The sequence below is a fragment of the Moschus berezovskii genome, chromosome 16 (genome assembly GCF_049115385.1).
Source record: "Moschus berezovskii isolate FMDL1 chromosome 16, NW_MosBer_1.0, whole genome shotgun sequence".
Classification (NCBI taxonomy): domain Eukaryota; kingdom Metazoa; phylum Chordata; class Mammalia; order Artiodactyla; family Moschidae; genus Moschus; species Moschus berezovskii.
This window is the reverse complement of record NC_142475.1, coordinates 12,514,707-12,535,230: the sequence shown is the minus strand read 5'-3', so window position 1 is coordinate 12,535,230 and position 20,524 is coordinate 12,514,707. Positions and strand designations below refer to the sequence as shown.

The 20,524-nt window shown below is 38.5% G+C and overlaps 1 protein-coding gene across 4 annotated transcripts in view; it reads right to left on the bottom strand.

Moving 5' to 3' along the window:
• The window catches only part of NDUFAF6 (NADH:ubiquinone oxidoreductase complex assembly factor 6), a 40,567-nt gene that overhangs the window by 12,487 nt on the left and 7,556 nt on the right, over positions 1–20,524 (bottom strand). For all 4 annotated transcript variants that reach the window (XM_055431871.2, XM_055431870.2, XM_088844673.1 and 1 more), the window contains exons 3-5: positions 9,229–9,351; positions 5,108–5,164; positions 723–825 (exon numbers count right to left, since the gene is read on the bottom strand). In XM_055431871.2, the coding sequence (XP_055287846.1) occupies positions 723–825; positions 5,108–5,164; positions 9,229–9,315 (247 nt within the window). In that variant the 5' untranslated portion in view covers positions 9,316–9,351. The remainder of the gene's footprint in view (positions 1–722; positions 826–5,107; positions 5,165–9,228; positions 9,352–20,524) is intronic.

Below are 20,524 nucleotides of genomic sequence, written 5' to 3'. Positions count from 1 at the left end.
TAACAGTATGGAGGTTCCTTAAAAACTAATAACAGAGTTACCATATGATCCAGCAAGTTTACGCCCAGGCATATATCCGGAAAAAATGAAAACTCTCATTTGAAAAGATATATGCACCCAAATTTTCACAGCAACACTATTTACAATAGCCAAAACATAGAAACAACCTCAATGTCCATCAGCAGATTAACAGATAAAGATGTGGTATATACCTACAATGGAATATGACTCAGCCATAAAAGAAGAATGAAATATTGCCATTTGCAGCAACATGGATGGATTAGAGATTATCATACTGAGTAAAGTAAATCAGACAAAGACCAATATTATATAATTTCACTTATATGTGGAAACTAAAAAATAATACAAATGAACTTATTTACAAGAAAGTCTGTAAGAAAGACTTACAGACTTAGAAAACAAACTTATAGTTACCAAAGGGGAAAGAAGTGGGACGGATAAATTAGGAGCATGGGATTAACAGATGCTCATCCTTATATACAGAATAAACAACAAGGATTTAGCACAGGGAACTATATTGAGTATCGTGTAATAACTACAATGAAAAAGAATCTGAAAAAAAAATGTATATATATAACTGAATCACTTTCCTGTATACCTGAAATTAACATAATGATATAGATCAACTATACTTCAATTAAAAAAAAGTATTTTCTTTAAGAAAGAGAAGTATAAAATAGAAAAAAAAACACAAAACTTACCCAATATTTCTAGTGTTAGATAAAGAAGAGAACTCTGTGTATTTTCAGCATAATTTTCTAGTTCCTGGATATTACGATATGCTTTGTCATCCAAATTTTTTTCCTACAAACAAAATGCTTTATTTGTTTAATGAATGGTTAATAATTTATTTTTAAAATGCACAATTTTTCCCCAAAAGAAATGACTATTAAATAATTAAAACTATTAGTATGAACTGTTTATTATACAATAAAATAAAAATTAAATTAAAATATTAAAGTCCTACATGTTCACTGCTTACAAATCACCCCTCAAAATAATACCTCAGGAATAATCTCAATGTACAAATCACCGTGGACATGGGGTTGGCTTAGTTTTTACTTGCTTCTAAACGCTAAGGTCTTCTTATACAGTTCATGAAGATCTCACAGCAAGTATACTGTGGCGGTTTGCCATTCCCTCCTCCAGCTGACTCACTGGAAAAGTCCCTGATGCTGGGAAAGACTGAGGACAGAAGAGGGCATCAGGGCATGAGATGGTTGGATGGCATCACTGATGCAACGGACATGAACTTGGGCAAACTTTGGGAGATGATGAGGGACACAGACGCTGCAGTCCATGGGGTCGCCAAAAGTCGGACACGACTGGGTGACTGAACAACAACAAAGTCTAAGGTGGGGGCGTCCCTGATGGCTCACTGGTAAAGAACCTGCCTGCCAATGCAAAAGTCGCAGGTTTGATCCCTGCATTGGGAAGATTCCCTGAAGAAGGAAACGGCAACTCACTCTAGTATTCTTGCCTGGGAAATCCCATGGACAAAGGAGCCTCGTGGTCTACCATGGAGTCGCAGGAGAGTCGGATGTGACTTAGCCACCAAACAACAACAAAGTCTAAGATATCATGGAGAAAATTACTTAACTGAGCTCCTATTTAATTAAGCATTTCAGACATTATTGCACCCCCATCTCCCCACAAAAGAAACCATATTCCATAAAGTAATGGTTGATTACCAGAATACACTATATTCAAGAAACAGAAAAACGTAAATCTTAGAACAAGCACATCTAGCAACTTTTATAATACATTTAAAAAGTCTCCATGGCCAAAGTAATATTATTCCTCCACCCCTTCCTCCTGTTTTAAAACTAGGAGAAACTGGCACCAGCAATGAATCCCAGAGGGAAAAAAAATCCTCCAGATCTTTCACATTAAAAAAAACAAACCTGAAACAATTCACACACCATAAAATCTTCTGAAGTATAGAATTTCACGGCTGTAGTAAATTCCAAAGTTGTACAATATTACCACTATCTAATTCCAGGATGTTCTCATCACCTCAGAAAGAATCCTGTGTCCATGAAGCTGTCACTTCCCATTTTCCCCTCTCCTGATCACCACAAACCACTATCCACTTTCTGTCTCCATGGATCTGTCCGTTGCAAACATTTTATAAAAGTACAGTGATATGATACGTGGCATTTTGTATCTGGCTCCTTTCAATTAGCGTATTTTCAAGGTTCGCCCATGTTGACACATCTACTCATATCTCATCCCTTTTAAGTGAAGGAAATATACATAATATTCCATTGTATGCTTATTCCCTCATTCACAGACTCTGAGGCATTCCCACTTTTGGACTATGATGAATAACGCTGCTATGAACATTTGTGTACAAGTTTTGTGAAGACACGTTTTCATTTCTCCTATCAACCTAGGAGTGAAATTGCCGGGTCTACGATAACTCTATGTTTAACTTTCTGAAGAATCTGCCAAACGGTTTTTCCAAACAGCTGCACCATTTCACATTTCCATCAGCATTGTATGAAGAGTCCCAGTATCTCCATATCCTCACCAACACTTAACTATTGTTCATTCTTTATTAGAGCCATCCCGATGGGTATGAAGTAGTATCTCATTGTGGTTTGCTTTTTTTTAAAATTTCTATTTATTTATTTGTGGTTGTGTTGGGCTTTTCTCTGGTTGTGGGGAGTGGGCACTGCTCTCCAGTTGCAGTGTGCGGGCTTCTGGCGGTGGCTTCTCTTGTTGGGGACCACCAGCTCTAAGGCACATGGGCTTTAGCAGGGACAACACGTGAGTTTGGTAGCTGCAGCTCGTGGGCTCAAGCACAGGCTCAACAGTCGTGGTACACAGGCTGAGCTGCTCCACAGCAGGCAGGCTCTTCCCAGACCAGTGATCCAACCTGTGTCTCCTGCAATGGCAGGCAGATTCTTCACCCCTGAGCCATCAGGGAAGCCCCTTCACCGTTGCTTTGATTCCCATCTCCCTGGTGAAAAGATGTTGAGCATCTTTTCAGGTGTTTATTACTTATTTATGTATCTTTTTAAAAGAAATGTTTCTCCAAATCTTCTGCTCATGTTTAAATTGGATTCCTTTTTTAAATTGTTGAGTTATATGTTCTTTATATATTCTAGACACTAGTCCCTTATCATATATAACTGGTAAGTATTCTCTTCCATTCTGTGGATTGTCTTTTTGTTCTCCTGAACCTTTTTAATTTTGATGAAGTCCAATTATCTACTTTTAATTTTATTGCTTGTGCTTTTGGTATCATATCTAAGAAATCACTGCCCAACATAAACTTAAAAAGATTTATGCCTATGTTTTCTCCTAACAATTTTACAGTTTTAACTTACATTTATATCCATTTTGAGTTAGTTTCTGTATATGGAATGAGGTAGGAAACCAAAATCATTCTCTTGCATGTGGATATCTAGTTGTCCCAGCACTGTTTGCTAAAAATGCTGTTCTTTCCCCCATTGAATTATCTTCACACCCTTGTCAAAAATCAGTTGCCTATCAATATATAGGTTTACTTCTGAACTCTCAATTCTATTCCATGACAATATATGTGATCTATATGATCAATACATATTAATCAATATGTCTATGGAAGGCCAATACTACACAGTATGATGACTGCAACTTTGTGGTCAAGTCTCAAAATTGGGAAATGAGTCCTTCAACTTTATTCTTTTCTAAGATTGTTTTGATGACTTTGGGGCCCATGCATTTCCATATGAATTTTAGGATCAACCTGTCAATTTCTACAAAAAAAAAATAGCAGCTGGAATTTTTACAGGGACTGCATTGAATCTATAAGTCAATGCATGAATACTGATCCAATCTTTTACTTTTATATATCCTTCTATGCAAATGCCAAATGTCATTTTCCATTAAACAGTGGAAAAACTGTTTTGTTTTTTCATAAAAAAAGAGATTTTCCATTATCTGTCTTGAGTTCTCACATTTTCTTACATCATAAAAACAGGAAACATCTGAAAAACAGACTTTCTTCATACTAATTAATTCTATAAGCCAACTGAGAATTTTTAAATGTAAAAGTCATTATCTCATTTTGGCTTATATTATTACTACTGTAGCCTATGGTTATTAACAGATTGTATCCAAATAAACTAAGTAAACTTACATTTTCATGACAACAGTGTATGACAAATATTAGATCAAGGACACTCAGCCAACAATGTGTCGGAAAGATCACACAGATCAGTCCCAGTCATCAAGCAATCTGCAAGCCTGGTTGGAACTAGAACTTAGTTCTAAGTGTAAGATTCTACTTGCTAGAACCATCAGACTTTCTTTATTCACTCTATTTGGACACAGCTCCAAGCACTGGATGAATATGATGATATGTGTACAATGATTCCAGTTTTGATGAAATTAAGGAATTATCCATACTTTTAAAGGTCTGATTATCATATTATAGTTATATTTATACAAACCTCTTCTTTTCAATTTTTATTTTATATTGGAGTTGATTTACAATGTTGTGTTAGTTTCAGGTACACAGCAGTGATTCAGTTATACATACACTTACATCTATTCTTCAGATTCTTTTCCCATTTAGGTTACTACAGAAACGAGTTTCCTGTGCTATACAATAGGTCCTTGTTGATTACCTGCTTTATACATGTTTTATTTACAGATTAAATGATAACATGTCTGGGGTTTACTTTAAAATAATCTAATAGGGTTTAGTGAGGGAAGTTGATAGAAAATTTAATACTGGACATGGGTTTATAACTATTAAGGCTGGGTGACAGATACATAAAAGTATATTACACTATTTTCTCTACTTTTATATAAGTCTGAACATTTTCTATTTTTTAAAAAACACCAAAATATTAGAGTATGATATGCACATGCATGCCTCTGCCTGGATGCCCGTTTGTCTGTCTGTCTCCAGGTACAGGGGTAGGAGCTGAGGTAGGTGGCATGCAGTGATGGAGAACAGATAAAATGGCATAGTTCTCTAAAAGTCTCCTTCCTCTAAAATATTAATATACATATTAAAACATTTCTTCCATGAAGAATTAGCATAAGGATTAAAAGAGGAGAAAAAACAAGACAAGCAATTGCAACTTACTCTTTCATCAATGATTTTCGTAAGCCATCTTTTAGTCAGATTGTGTCTTCTGACAGCCTAAAAAAAACCCGAAAGTTTTAAGTTTTTAGAAAGTACTACAAATGACTTCTCTAGACCTGAATAACATAAACAAACCAAATACAAAACTAGGCCAGGGAATATTTGTAATAACTCATCACCAGACAGCTATGTTAAAAACCTAGGGAAAAAGAAAATGTCCCTAGAAAACATTTTAAAACATTTCCAAGTAAAGATAATATATCCAAAACTTTTTCACTAATCTTTTCCTTATACTATTATTAGTGAATCCACTTTCAAAACAAACAAAAAAACAAGAATTAAGCAGAGCAAGCTTCTCTACACGGTATGCCTCAACTTCTATGCTTATTACAAATTTTTTCCATAAAATGAAGACCCTATTTAATGAAAATAACCACTTTATAAAAAAGAAAAGGCTAATAAAGCTCCAAAGAAAACAATCTGCAGGGTACAGAGTTATCTTACAAGTAAAGACACTCCATTAAGAAAGAGCACACTTAGTGCTTAGATCTTGGTCTCTAATACCATTTCCATGAAAGGAAACAGACTCTAAAAAAGGGGATTCCAGAGCTGGAACAAGGGAGATTCAAGAGGATCCTAAACCATTTCATTGTGCCAGAAAACAGAAAGTACAAAAAAAAAAAAAAAAAGATAGGAGGCATGTTAGGACACAGGAGCCAGTTTGAAAGGACTCCTGTTGTCCAAATATTTGAATACCAAATACTTAAGTACAGTAATGAGGTATAATCTGCCTACCAATGTAGGAGCCATAAGAGACGTGGGTTCATTCCCTGGGTTGGGAAGATCCCCTGGAGGAGGAAATGGCAACCCACTCCAGTATTCTTGCCAGAGAAATTCTATAGACAGAGGAACTTGGCGGGCCACAGTCCATAGGGTCTCAAAGAGTTGGACACAACTAAGAGAATGAGCATTCATGCAAGCAATGATTTATAAAGTACTGAAAAAAAAGAAATTCAGGAGTTTATACCAATAATTAATAAACAAATAAATAATATAGCAGAGTGAGAGCAGTTGCTTACAGCAGCGTGCCAAGTGGTAAATGTGAACAGAGCATTAGAATTGGGACGTTATCATTCTGTAATCACAACAGCAAAGACTGGATAAGAACCATCAGCGAATGTTATGTTTCACAGGAAACCGATGAGGAGCAGGACATTTGTACTGTCTTAAAGGTGATTAGTTGCAAGGGAAATTTTAATTATACAGCAGACTACACATTAGGAAAACCGGGCAACATCCTGAATGTTAATGAAAAAGAACAATGCAATAAAGGACAGACGGACAGAATGTGTCTCCAGATGTGACACTCCGAGAATACATCACCAATGCAATATTCTGGCCAAGAGTGCATAACCTGAACCATCTAAGCAGGAGAAAACATTAGACAAATCCAAAAGGAGGAATGTTCTACTACAAAAAAAAAGATGTTATAACATTTCAAAAATGTCAATGTCATAGAAGACAAAGAAAAGCTATGGAAATGTTCCAGATTAAAGTAGGCTAAACAGATATGACCAAAAAATACCTGACTGGATCCTACACTGGAGGGGAAAAATACATTAATGTATATTATTAGGTCAACCGATAAAATTGGAATATGAATGGAAAATCAGATGAAAGTTATTTCAAAGTTAAATTTACTAAAGTCAATTACTATTCTGGTTAAGTAGAGAATGTCTGTATTCTTAGGAAATACTAAAGTATTGAGGGATAAAGGGACATGATGTATGCAACTTATACTCAAATGATTTTAAAAAATTCTGAGTGTGAAAACATACAGAGATCATGCCAACACACACACAGGAGTGAGCACACACAAATGATTAACAAATAGGATAAAATGTTAACAACATGTAAATCTGGGTGAATGACATAGAAGTTTTCTTACAAGATTTTTAATTTTGTAACCTTCCTGAAATTTTGAAGCTATTTCCAAATAAGTTTCTAAACACTGCTTTTTTGCCAAGTCAACACAAAGTATAATATATTTTCACAAGAAATATAGTAGTGAAACATAAAGTCTCCAGGATATCCCACACTTCAACTGAGACTCTAAGATGTCACTGATATTAATGTAAAGGCTGGCAGGCTCATCAAGACACATCCACATGGCAAAGGATGGAAGTGTGCAGAATGGAGCCCACTTTGCCCGACAGGAACGCAGCAGAAGCTATGAGGGCTGCAAAGAGCTGGTTTGGAAGTGCTCTCAGCATTGCTACAATTACATAGCAGCACTCCCACAGGCCTCTCTCCCCAGTTCCAAGAATCAGCCTGGGACGCCTCAGTCACTTCAGTCTTGCTCTCATTTTGTTTTGTACATGTCTGAGTAGGGCACGGCTTGTTTGATCTTTGTAACCACACCATCAAGCACCATTCCTGGCACATAAAAGTACTCAGTAGATACTAAACCACTGAAAAGTCAGACTCCTATTTACTCAAGACTGACACTGTAACAGCTGCAGTTCCTTGACCACAAAACAGAGTTCTGTCTGATTCTGAAGGACATCAAAGATCAAGATAAAAAAACACATAAGAAGCTGAAAACCTGTTGAATAAAGGTATCAAAACTTTGGAAATAGAAGCCAAATGGAATAAAACTTGTGGCTATAATTATTAGAAATTATAGGAATTCATCTATTCTGCGCTCTAAAGGCACCAATGAAAACATGCAGTAGGAATGTACTCTCTGTTCCCCTATTTAATCTTCTAAAGAACCTGAAGCCCCTTAAGCAATCAATGGAAAGTCTGACTGGACAGTGGCGCAATAAACATGTGCTCCAGAAGAATGGGGAGAAGTAAAAAACACGCAATCAGGACAACCGCTCTGAACGCTACCTGCTTCTTTCAAATGTTCACTTTAATCTGCAATACCCGTCATATCAGAGAGCTGGCCAACATTAATCATCAAAATGTAAGCAGCTTTTAACACTGGACAAACTGGCATACATGTAAACATTCTGTAATTCAGATGTCTCCTGGCATTTAAGTGAAGCTAAGACAAGATAAATTTATGTTAAATAAATCTCTGATCTTTCAAGTTATTTCCTGACAAAGGCCAGAATCTTCTATACAAGTCTTAGCATAAATTTCTAACGCAGTCAGGTTTGCATATAAAATAAGTAGTTTCTGGATTTTGGAGAAACTTTCCTCTAAACTGAGTCAGCCAGGACGAGGTTCTTGAAGTGGGACGAATAAAGGGAAACAACTAATCTGATACTCATGAGCTTCCCATCCACTTTTCCTTCCCGTCCCTGGTGGAGGGGCCTGGCTCTCCAATTACTGAGGCTCTGTGAAGTCAATCTGGGGCCCCAAAACGGGGCCTGCCTCTGCTGGGGCACAGACCTGAGAAGGGGTGTACCTGTCAGGTCTGTCAGAGGCTCCTGGGACAGACGCTGTCTTCTGGCAAGCATGATATGATAATGGGGATGCAGATCAATGACAAAAGGAGCCTAAACCCTGTCCTCTGCTGCTAGTTCAACATATTTCTAAACTGGGTAAGGCTAGCTGTGAATGAGGAATCCATAGAGCTTTAATGTAAAACTAACTACTAACTACATCTTAGTGTACAAATAACAACCTCGCCCACAGGCTTCCATTCTCAGATACCTAAACTTCATCAACAAAGAGGTAATTCTATGAGACTGGACAAGGCAGCTTTAGGAATGATAAGAGCATGAAAGATCAATGCATCATTTTCTACAGTCCAGAGTATGAACTAAAGCACTGGAATAAGGAGCTACTTGGCAGACAGAATAGAAAATTTACCTGTCATTGTTTCAAAATTTGTAGTGTTTAAATTCTGCAACCAAACATGTAGAAAATAATTTATAACATAAACAGACCAAATTCCTCTTTCTTCTTTTAATAAACACACTAAAGATGTGTGCAAATTACTTGTTAATGATTTTAAATTCTGTCAAAACTAACATATATCTGAACCTTACATGAGCCCAAGAATATTTTCAGGATAGATTCCCCATTGCCACTATCCAACTTATATGTAACAAAAACTATGCTTAAATAACATTCTTACAAATGAAAAGTAGCTGTTTTTGTTTTACCTTCCACAGTTCAATGGCCACAGGCTGCTGTGGTGGATTGTCACCGTATATATCATCCACAGTTTTCTTCCAAAACTGCATTCGCATCAGTCCAATTGTTTTCTCAGAGACAGAGTCCTTAATCTATAAATAGGGTTTAAAAACATTAACAACTGCACTACTCAAGAGTCTCAGAAATCACTATTTATAATCGCAAAATCATATAATTCAGTCTTCTCTGCATTTAATTTTTCCTTGAAGTTATATATCGGGTAAATTATAACCATTATGAGTTACCTAAATAAAAGGTGCTTATTCAAAAATATTCTCAAGGTCTGCATTCAAAAATACGAGCAATTCTTCTAAAAAAAGTTATAAGGAAAAACAAAGGAGGGGGAACATTTTGTTTAAAAGAAATTTAAGATCAACCAGTCACATACAGACCTATTTGAATCTGGATTTAAAGAGAGAGACAAGTAGGAAAATCTGAACACCAGATGTGTAATGATATTAAGGAATTATTTTTAAATTTTTAATGTATAATAATAGTAGCGTTTTATTTTAAGTGAATTCTTTTAGAGATGCAAATTGAAACATCTACAGATGGAAACTCATCTGAAATTTAACTTCAAAATAACCTGGAGGTGGGGATGATGTGGCTGAGGAGTGAAGATGAAAAACAAAATTGGCCATGAGCAGGTAACAGCTGGACGTGGGTGATGGGTACATGAGGGTTCATTACATTGCTCTCTCTGTATATGGATATACTTCATTCTACATATGATTGAAATTTTCCAATGAAGTTTTAAAAAAATAAGTGAAAGCGAAGAAAAACAATCCTCACTTGGTTAGTGATAGAAAAAATATTTTTTAAATCTGATGATAAACCTAGGAAATAGAACCAGAGGCTTTTCAGAGGAAGTAGAGAAGGAACTATTATCAAATGTCTACAAGTTCCAGGCCCTGTGCAGGCACTGTACCAGATGTTACCTGATCACAATCATCAGAACAAACTCACAGGGTCCTTATCAACACATTCATTCTACAAGTACAGAAATTATGGCTCAAAAAGGTAGAAGCTTATCTCATGAACATAGAGAAGACTGTGGCAAGGGTAGGGGCTGACTACAAAGGGACACATACGGGAATCTTTCAGGTTGATGGAATTTTTCTGTATCACGACTCTGATGGTACATATAAGACTTTAAGCAGTTTCCAAAACCTACAGGTCTATATACCACAAAAAGTGAATTTTACTGCAGTACATTTAAATAAACTCACTTGTTTATTCACTAAGTAACTTTTTAAAAGAAGATTGTTAGACTCTAACTTACTACTGATTAAGAATGGCTTTGTTAAGTTCTGGCAATAATCATCAATGCATGCTAAATCTAGCAGGAAAATTTTTTATTTCTAACTGAGCTATAATTGACACATAACAGTTTCACAGTTTTAAGTATACAATATGATTTGATATGAGCATGGTGGGCTACAGTCCATGCAGTCGCAAAGAGTTGGACACGACTGAGCAACTAAACCTACCTACCTATATATTGTGAAAGATCACCATAGGTGTCATTAATATCTATTATCACCACACAAAATTAGAAATCTGTGTATGTCAAGAGCTTTTAAGATCTGCTCATTAGCAACTTTCAAATGCATAGTAACAGTATTAGCTGTGCATTACATGCCCATGTCTTATTTACTTACAATGAAAAGCTTCTACTTTTTAACCACAATCACTCATCTCACCCAGCTCCTAACCCTGCCTCTGGCGACCACCAACCTGTTCTCTGTATCTGTGAGCTTGGGAATGTTTTGTTTGTTTTGCTTCTGCTTTGGAGTCCATGTGTAAGTGAGATCGTGTGGTGTTTGTCTTTGTCAGACTCAGTTCACGTAGCACGAAGCCCTCAGGTCCATCTGTGTTGTCACAAATGGCAAGATTTCATTCTCTTTATGGTAAGGAATAACTCATTGTGTAGACATACCTCATCTTTTTAAAAAACATATATTTACTTATTTATATTTTTGGCTGCACTGGGTCTTCACTGCTGCACACGGGCGTTCCCGAGTTGCAGTGAGCTGGAGCGACTCTCTGGTGCAGTGCACAGGCTTCTCACTGCAGTGGCTTCCGTCCGGGAGCACAGGCTCCAAGGTGCACGGGTTTCAGGAGATGCAGCAAGTGGCCTCAGGGGTTGCCGTGGACAGGCTCTAGGGCACTCAGGCTTCAGGCGTTGCAGCTCGTGAGCTGAACAGCTGTGGCACATAGGCTTCAGTTGCCCACGGATCTGCCTGGACCAGGGATTGAACCTGTGTCCCCTGCACTGGCAGGCAGATTCTTATCCACTGTACCACCAGGGAAGTCCCGATAAACCACACCTTTATCCAGTCATCCACCAATGGACACTTAGGTGGTTCCATGCCTTGGCTTTGGTTAAATAACGCTGTGATGAACAAGGAGGTGCATCTATTTTTTTCAAGTTAGTGTTTTCACTTCCTTTGGCTAAATACCCAGAAATGGAATTACTAGATTCTGTGGTGGAATCTCATACTGTTTCCACAGCGGCTGCACCAATTTACACTCCCACCAACAGTCCAGGAGGGTTCCCTTTAGTCCACACCCTCAACATTTGTTACTTCTTGTCTTTTTGATGACAGCTATTCTAATAGGTTTGAGGTGATACCTCACTGTGCTTCTGATTTGCACTTCTCTCAAAGTGATGCTGAGCACGTTTTCATGTACCTATTTGTTGTATATGAGGTAAATTTTGATGAGGACCATGGTCTTAAAATGTCTCCTCACATTCAAAAGGAAAAAAATATTAACATCTTGACCAGTGATCAAAATCGGTATCACCGATAAGAGGCATACAGACACATCATGCCTTATTGTGATTCCCTGAGGAGGACATACACCATTAAGACAGTTAAGTATTAGACTAGAAATGTATAATATAGTTGTGACAAAAAATAAACTCCAAATGAGAAATATTCAAGATTTTAAGAAGAACAGTATGGTTTTTTAAATGTCAGTGTTTAATAGAAGACAAAGAAAAGCCGTCGAAATGCTCCAGACAAAAGGAGGATAAAGACACGAAAGCGAAATGTAATATGTAATCTTAGTTTGGATCCTGTACAGAAGGGTTTAAAGATGCCATAAAAAACATCATTCAACCATTTGACAAAACTGGAAACCAAAAGGTAGATTAAATAAAACTAGTGTATCTGTCTCAAACTTACTCAAACTGGTAACTGTTATGAAAGAGAATATTCTCGTGCTAATGAAATACAGCTCAAGTTTATGAGTAGAGGGCCATGGTGTAGTCAAGCTACAGGAAAACGATTCATAAACAGGAACACAGTGCATGAATGTGTGTGCGTACAGATGTGTGTGCAGAAAGAGAGGGAGGGAGAGACAAAGCAAGGGAGAGAGGGGACAACTTGACGAGCGAATGGAGCCAATGTTAACAGAGGGCGCATCAGCTTTCTCTGCGCTATTCTCACGCCTGTGAGCAGGAAAGCACTTCCAAACAACAAAAAAATTTTTAATGGTCTTGGTGCTGGGTGGGTCTCTCTCAATGTTTAGTGTTCAGATCCCATGGCATATGGTCTATTCTAAATACAGCATCAAGAGAAATCCTTTAAAGATGTGGGTACATATACACAATGGAATGTTACTCAGACATGAAAAAGAATTAAATAATGTCATATGCAGCAACACGGATGAACCTAGAGATCATCAGATTAAGTGCAGTGAGTCAGAAAAACAAAGAAAATACCACGTGATACCACTTATTTGTGGAATCTAAAATACGACACAAATAAACTTATCTACAAAACTGAAACAGGCACACATAGAGAACAGACCTGTGGTTGTCAAGGCGGGAGGATGGATTGGGAATCTGGGACTAGCAGATGCAAACTATCATATATGGGATGGATAGACAACAAGGTCCTATCGTATAGCACAAGGAACTGTATTCAATACCCTATAAAAAACATAATGGAGAAAAAAGTTAAAAAAACTTTTTTAAAAGACTAATCATTTCAGGAGGACACTGAGCTCACTTCTCCCCCAATGAACCATCAAAAATACATCTACATCGCTGAAAACAACCTGGAAACTGGCAAAAAAAAAAAGAGAGGCTCTTCTGCAACCAAAGCTATAAAGAAAAAAGCACATGGGGTTGGGCAGGAAGGAAGGAAAACATATGAGGTTGGAACCTGGGCCCTTAGCAGGGGACACAGAAGAGAAGAGGAATATCACACACAGGCTCAGGGATCCACCCTGGGATCCACTCAGGGATCTCACCCTTAGCTGGTGTGAGAACCAGTGGGACTTACTGGAGGGCTGTCATAAACAGAGACTCTGCACAAGCTTACTTATTCCCAGGATTTGCATCAAGGCTGCCGACGGGAAAGTGCCTGCAGCTCTGACCCGCTGCCTGCTCCAGCCCCTCTTGTCCAGAGCTGCCCTCCACTAAGGCAAAGGCTATCCCTGCCAAGGAGTGAGCACACATTGAGAGAAAAGGAGGCCAGCCTGGACCCGAGCCAGCATGCACGCCACGCTGCAGGCTAAGAACTGCCCGGGGCTCTGTGTGGCTTCCAGGACTGTTCCAGCATGCACCCCAGCCCACCCAGCTGTCTGCTCCGGCCCCTCCGGCTCTCCACAGGGGCTGAGGTGCCACTGCCAGAGGAGTGCACACACTTAGAAGGAGGGGAGCCAGCTCAGACCCATCCTTAAAGCTTGTGTCTAGGACCCAGACAAGGGGACGACTGCCACTGGAGGAGCCCAGGAAAAGCCCCAGCTCACACCTGGCTTGGCTACGCCCCTTCATCTGTAGCCCTACCTCCCACCACAGCGGCAGCTGCCAGCACATCCCAAGAGAAGACGTGACCCACGCTCACTTCAGATCCAGCTCTCCCACCAAAATAACTGGGCACACACAGACTGCATAGGGACAGCCCCACAAAAGGACACCCCTTCAAGATTGGGACAGGTGACCATTTCACCTGATTTCATACAGACAAAGTTATACAAAATGAAAAGAAAAAGGAATACGTTTCAAGTGAAAGAATAAGGGGAAAAAACAGAAAAACCCCTGGTGATACAGAGATAAATAATTTACCCTATACAGTTTCAAAGTAACAGTAAAAAGAATGCTAACTAAATTTGCAAAAAGAATCCATGAACACATTAAGAATTTAAACAAAGAATGAGAAAATATTAAAAAGAACCAGTCAGAGCTGAAGAATACAATTAAAGAAATGAAAAGTGCACAAGAAGGAATGCACAGCAGACTAGCTGATCAAGAACACAAAAGTGACCAGGGGGCGGGAATGGAAATCACCCATCAGAATAGCAAAAAGAAAAACAAATTTTAAAAAATGAGGATAGTTTAAGGGACCTCTAAGACAACATCAAGTGTACTAGCACTCACTTTATACAGATCCCAGGAGAAGGGGGTGAGAAAGAGTAGAAAATGTATTTGATAAAATTATGGCTGAAAACTTTTTGAAGTTGAATAAGGAAACAGATTTCTACAGGAAGCACAAAAAGTCCCAAATAGTCCCAAGCACAAAGAGTCCCAAGGAGACCCACACCAAAATACATCATAATTAAAATGGCAAAAGTTAAAGAGAATTTAAAGGCAGCAAGAGAAAAACAGAGAGTCAAACACAAGGGAATCCCTGTAAGGCTATATCAGCTGATATTTTCTGCAGAAACTATGAAAGCCAGAAGGGAGTGGCATGATATATTTAAACAGCTGAAAGGAAAAAACCTACAACCTAGGATACCCTATCCAGAAATGTTATCTTTCAAAACTGAAGGAGATAAAGAACTTCTCAGACGAGCAAAAATTGAGTTTGCCAGTACTAAAGCAACCTTACAAGAAGTATCAAAGGGTCTTTTCAAGTGGAAAGCAAAAGATTATAAGACACAAGAATTCATAGAGGAAAAAAAAAAAAATCCCACTAGTAAAGACAAATCTTACAGTAAATGCTGTGGATCAACCAGTTTAAATAAGCTAGTATGAAGATTAAAAATATACATATATTTTAAAAGCAACCATGACTACAACAAATGGTAAAGAGACAGCCATGAAGATGAAAAGTATAATAACAAAAACATAAAAATATGAGGGGTGGAAGTAAAAACTGTAGATCTTTTAGAATGTGTTTGAACTTAAAAGACAGTTTAAGTCACGTAGATATAATTACCATATAAAACATATACAAACCCCATGGTAATCACAAAATAAAAACCTACGATACACAAACACCCATAAGAAAGCAACCCAAGCATAGTACAAAAGAAAATGATATGACCACACTGGAAGAAACAAAATGAAGAAGAAATGAACAGAGAAAAACTACAAAAACAACTGGAAAAGAAGTAATAAAGCCAGTAAGTCCAGTAAGTACACACCTATCAATCATTACGTTTGCCCTACCTACTGAATGGGAGAAGATATTTGCAAATGACAATCCTTTGAGGGGTTAATATCCAAAATTCAAAAGCAGTTCATACAACTCAATATCGAAAGAACAAACAAAAGACCTAAATAGACCCTTTACCAAAGAAGATATACAGATGGCCAAGAGGTCCATAAAAAGGTGCTGAAACATCACTAAGCACCAGGGAGATATCACCTCACATCTGTCAGAATGGTTATCATCAAAAAGACCACAAATTAAGAAATGTTGGCATGAATGTGGAGAAGAGACAGCCCCAGTGCGCTGTTGGTACAACCACTGAGCTGGTGGTCGCCAGCTGTCGTATAAAATCCACTTTTCATTGCATGTCACAATCCAATTGAGAAATGGTTTCTTGTACAGAATAAGGGCACTTCAAAAAGACAATTTTTGGATTTGAAGTCAGCTCATGTGGCACACACTTATTGAACTTTTTCACCTTTCCAATTTGCTTCAAATGCCAACAGCCATTCCATGGGACCATTAAGAGCCAGACGCGAATGAGCGACTTCACTTTCACTTTCCTGCATTGGAGAAGAAAATGGCAACCCACTCCAGGATTCCTGCCTGGAGAATCCCAGGGACAGGGGAGCCTGGTGGGCTGCTGTCTATGGGGTCGCACAGAGTTGGACACAACTGAAGCGACTTAGCAGCAGCAGCCGACAACAACACAACGGTTGATGTTGAGCTCTTCAGCAATTTCTCGTACAGGTGTAAAAAGATCAGCTTCAATGATCCTCTCGGTTGGCAGTTGGCAGCTTCTGCTGGCTGGCCACTGTGCTCCTCATCTTCAAGGTTACTGTCTCCTTTGCAAAACTTCTTGAACCCCCACTACACTGTATATCATCAGTTTGGGGCAAATGCATTGTTGATGTTGTAAATTGTCTCTGCTGCTTTACAACCCATTCTGAACTTGAATAAGAAAATTGCTCAAATTTGCTTTTTGTCTAACACCATTTCCCTAGTCTGAAATAAATACGAAATAAATAGTAAGTAATAATTAGCAAAAAAAAAATAAATAAATAAAGCGATAAATGTGCATTAAAGTGATGTATAAAATAACCACACTTAAGAATATATTCCAGTATCAAAGAACAAAGCTCAGCAACACAAAACTGCAATTACTTTTGCACCAATATAATAAATCCAAATAAATGAAAACCACTAATTTGAAAAAATATATGCACTCCAGTGTTCATAGCAGCATTATTTACAACAGTCAAGATATGGAAGCAACCTAAGTGACCATCAACAGATAAATGGACAGAGAAGATATGGTTTACATACACACACACACACACACACACACAATGAAATATTACTCAGCCATAAAAAAGAATAAAATTTTGCCATTTGCAACAAGAAAGGCCTGTAGGATATGATGCTCAGTGACATAAATTAGAGGAAGGCAAATACTGTATCTTATCACTTACATGTAGAATCTAAAAGTTAACACAAATGAATAACCATAACAGCAAGGAAAGAAGAGAAACAGACTCACATATATAGAGAATAAAGTAGTGGCTACTAGAGGGGAGAGGGATGAGGCCAGGGGCAATATAGGGATAGGGGAGTAAGAACGACAAACTACAATGAATAAAATAAGTAAGATACAAGGATATACTATACAACACAGGGAATATAATCAATACTTTACAATAATGTTAAATGGAGTACGGCCTATAAAAATATCAAATCACTATGTTGAACACTTGAAACTAATGTAATATTATAAACCAACTGTATTTTATTTAAAAAAAATTTTTTTTAGTATTTCATCAAAAAAAAAAAAGGGTAATCCTTTTAAAACATGACCAAGAAATGGTCTCTTTCTGTGCTCTGAATCCTCCAATGGTTTTCCGTCTCAGAGTAAATGCCAAAGTGACTGCAGTGGTCTCTAAAACCTTACCTTTCTGGCCCAGATGCCTCTAACCACATCTCCCACACCATCCCTCCCTCTCTGCTGTGTCATATGGGCCTTCTTTTCTTTGAGTGTGTCAGGCACACATTCCTCAGGACCTCTGTATTTGCTGCTCCTTTTGTCTGGAATACTATTCAGCCACCTATTTCACACTCCTTTCCTCCTTCAAATCTTTGCTCAAATGCTACCTTAGTGAGGTTTTTCCCTTATGGAAACCCCTGCTACACCAAACCTTCCCTAACCTCCTTAACTTTTGTATACAGAATTTATTTGCTCCTCGAGTGCAAGGACTTTGCATGTTTTACTCAGTACCTAAAATAATGCCTAGCATATTTTGGGCAATACCTGCTGAATGAATGAATGAACAAGTCTGTGTGTGCAAAAATAAACAGTAAGACAGACAGCTGCTGGGAGACGGAAGTCTTGTGAAGGGGCCACAGGACCAAGGGGCACCCAGGGGCACACTGCCTGGAGTGTAGGAGCAAAAATGCCTGCATAACTGGAATGGGTGAATTTAACTTAGATGACCATTATATCTACTACTGTGGGCAGGAATCCCTTAGAAGAAATGGAGTAGCCATCATGGTCAACAAAAGAGTCCAAAATGCAGTACTTGGATGCAATCTTAAAAATGACAGAATGATTTCTGTTCGTTTCCAAGGCAAACCATTCAATATTACAGTAATCCAGGCCTATGCCCCAACCAGTAACGCTGAAGAAGCCGAAGTTGAACGGTTTTATGAAGACCTACAAGACCTTTTAGAACTAAAACCCAAAAAAGATGTCCTTTTCATTATAGGGGACTGGAATGCAAAAGTAGGAAGTCAAGAAACACCTGGAGTAACAGGCAAATTTGGCCTTGGAGTACGGAATGAAGCAGGGCAAAGGCTAATAGAGTTTTGTCAAAAGAACGAACTGGTCATAGCAAACACCCTCTTCCAACAACACAAGAGAAGACTCTACACATGGACATCACCAGATGGTCAACACCGAAATCAGATTGATTATATTCTTTGCAGCCAAAGATGGAGAAGCTGTATACAGTTAGTAAAAACAAGATCAGGAGCTAACTGTGGCTCAGATCATGAACTCCTTATTGCCAAATTCAGACTTAAATTGAAGAAAGTAGGGAAAACCACTAGACCATTCAGATATGACCTCAATCAAATCCCTTATGATTATACAGTGGAAGTGAGAAATAGATTTAAGGGACTAGATCTGATAGATAGAGTGCCTGATGAACTCTGGACGGAGGTTCGTGACATTGTACACGAGACAGGGACCAAGACCATCCCCATGGAAAAGAAATGCAAAAAAGCAAAATGGCTGTCGGAGGAGGCCTTACAAATAGCTGTGAAAAGAAGAGAAGCGAAAAGCAAAGGAGAAAAGGAAAGATATAAGCATCTGAATGCAGAGTTCCAAAGAATAGCAAGGAGAGATAAGAAAGCCTTCCTCAGTGATCAATGCAAAGAAAGAGAGGAAAACAACAGAATAGGAAAAACAAGAGATCTCTTCAAGAAAATTAGAGATTCCAAGGGACCATTTCATGCAAAGATGGGCTCGATAAAGGACAGAAATGGTGTGGACCTAACAGAAGCAGAAGATATTAAGAAGAGGTGGCAAGAATACACAGAAGAACTGTACAAAAAAGAGCTTCATGACCAGGATAGTCACGATAATGTGATCACTGACCTAGAGCCAGACATCTTGGAATGTGAAGTCAAGTGGGCCTTAAAAAGCATCACTACGAACAAAGCTAGTGGAGGTGATGGAATGCCAGTTGAGCTATTTCAAATCCTGAAAGATGCTGCTGTGAAAGTGCTGAACTCAATATGCCAGCAAATTTGGAAAACTCAGCAGTGGCCACAGGACTGGAAAAGGTCAGTCTTCATTCCAATCCCAAAGAAAGGGAATGCCAAAGAATGCTCAAACTACCACACAATTGCACTCATCTCACACGCTAGTAAAGTCATGCTCAAAATTCTCCAAGCCAGGCTTCAGCAATATGTGAACCGTGAACTCCCAGATGTTCAAGCAGGTTATAGAAAAGGCAGAAGCACCAGAGATCAAATTGCCAACATCCGCTGAATCATGGAGAAAGCAAGAGAGTTTCAGAAAAATATCTTTTTCTGCTTCATTGATTATGCCAAAGTCTTTGACTGTGTGGATCACAATAAACTGTGGAACATTCTGAAAGAGATGGGAATACCAGACCACCTGACCTGCCTCTTGAGAAACCTGTATGCAGGTCAGGAAGCAACAGTCAGAACTGTACATGGAACAACAGACTGGTTCCAAATAGGAAAAGGAGTACGTCAAGGCTGTATATTGTCACCTTGCTTATTTAACTTATATGCAGAGTACATCATGAGGAACGCTGGGCTGGAAGAAGCACAAGCTGGAATCAAGATTGCCGGGAGAAATATCAATAACCTCAGATATGCAGATGACACCACCCTTATGGCAGAAAGTGAAGAGGAACTCAAAAGCCTCTTGATGAAAGTGAAAGAGGAGAGTGAAAAGATTGGCTTGAACCTCAACATTCAGAAAACAAAGATCATGGCATCTGGTCCCATCACTTCATGGGAAATAGATGGAAAAACAGTGCAAACAGTGTCAGACTTTATTTCTGGGGGCTCCAAAATCACTGCAGATGCTGATTGCAGCCATGAAATTAAAAGACACTTACTCCTTGGAAGGAAAGTTATGACCAAACTACATAGCATATTAAAAAGCAGAGACATTACTTTGCCAACCAAGGTCCATCTAGTCAAGGCTATGGTTTTTCCCGTGGTCATGTATGGATGTGAGAGTTGGACTGTGAAGAAAGCTGATCCCCGAAGAATTGATGCTTTTGAACTGTGGTATTGGAGAAGACTCTTGAGAGTCCCTTGTACTGCAAGGAGATCCAACCAG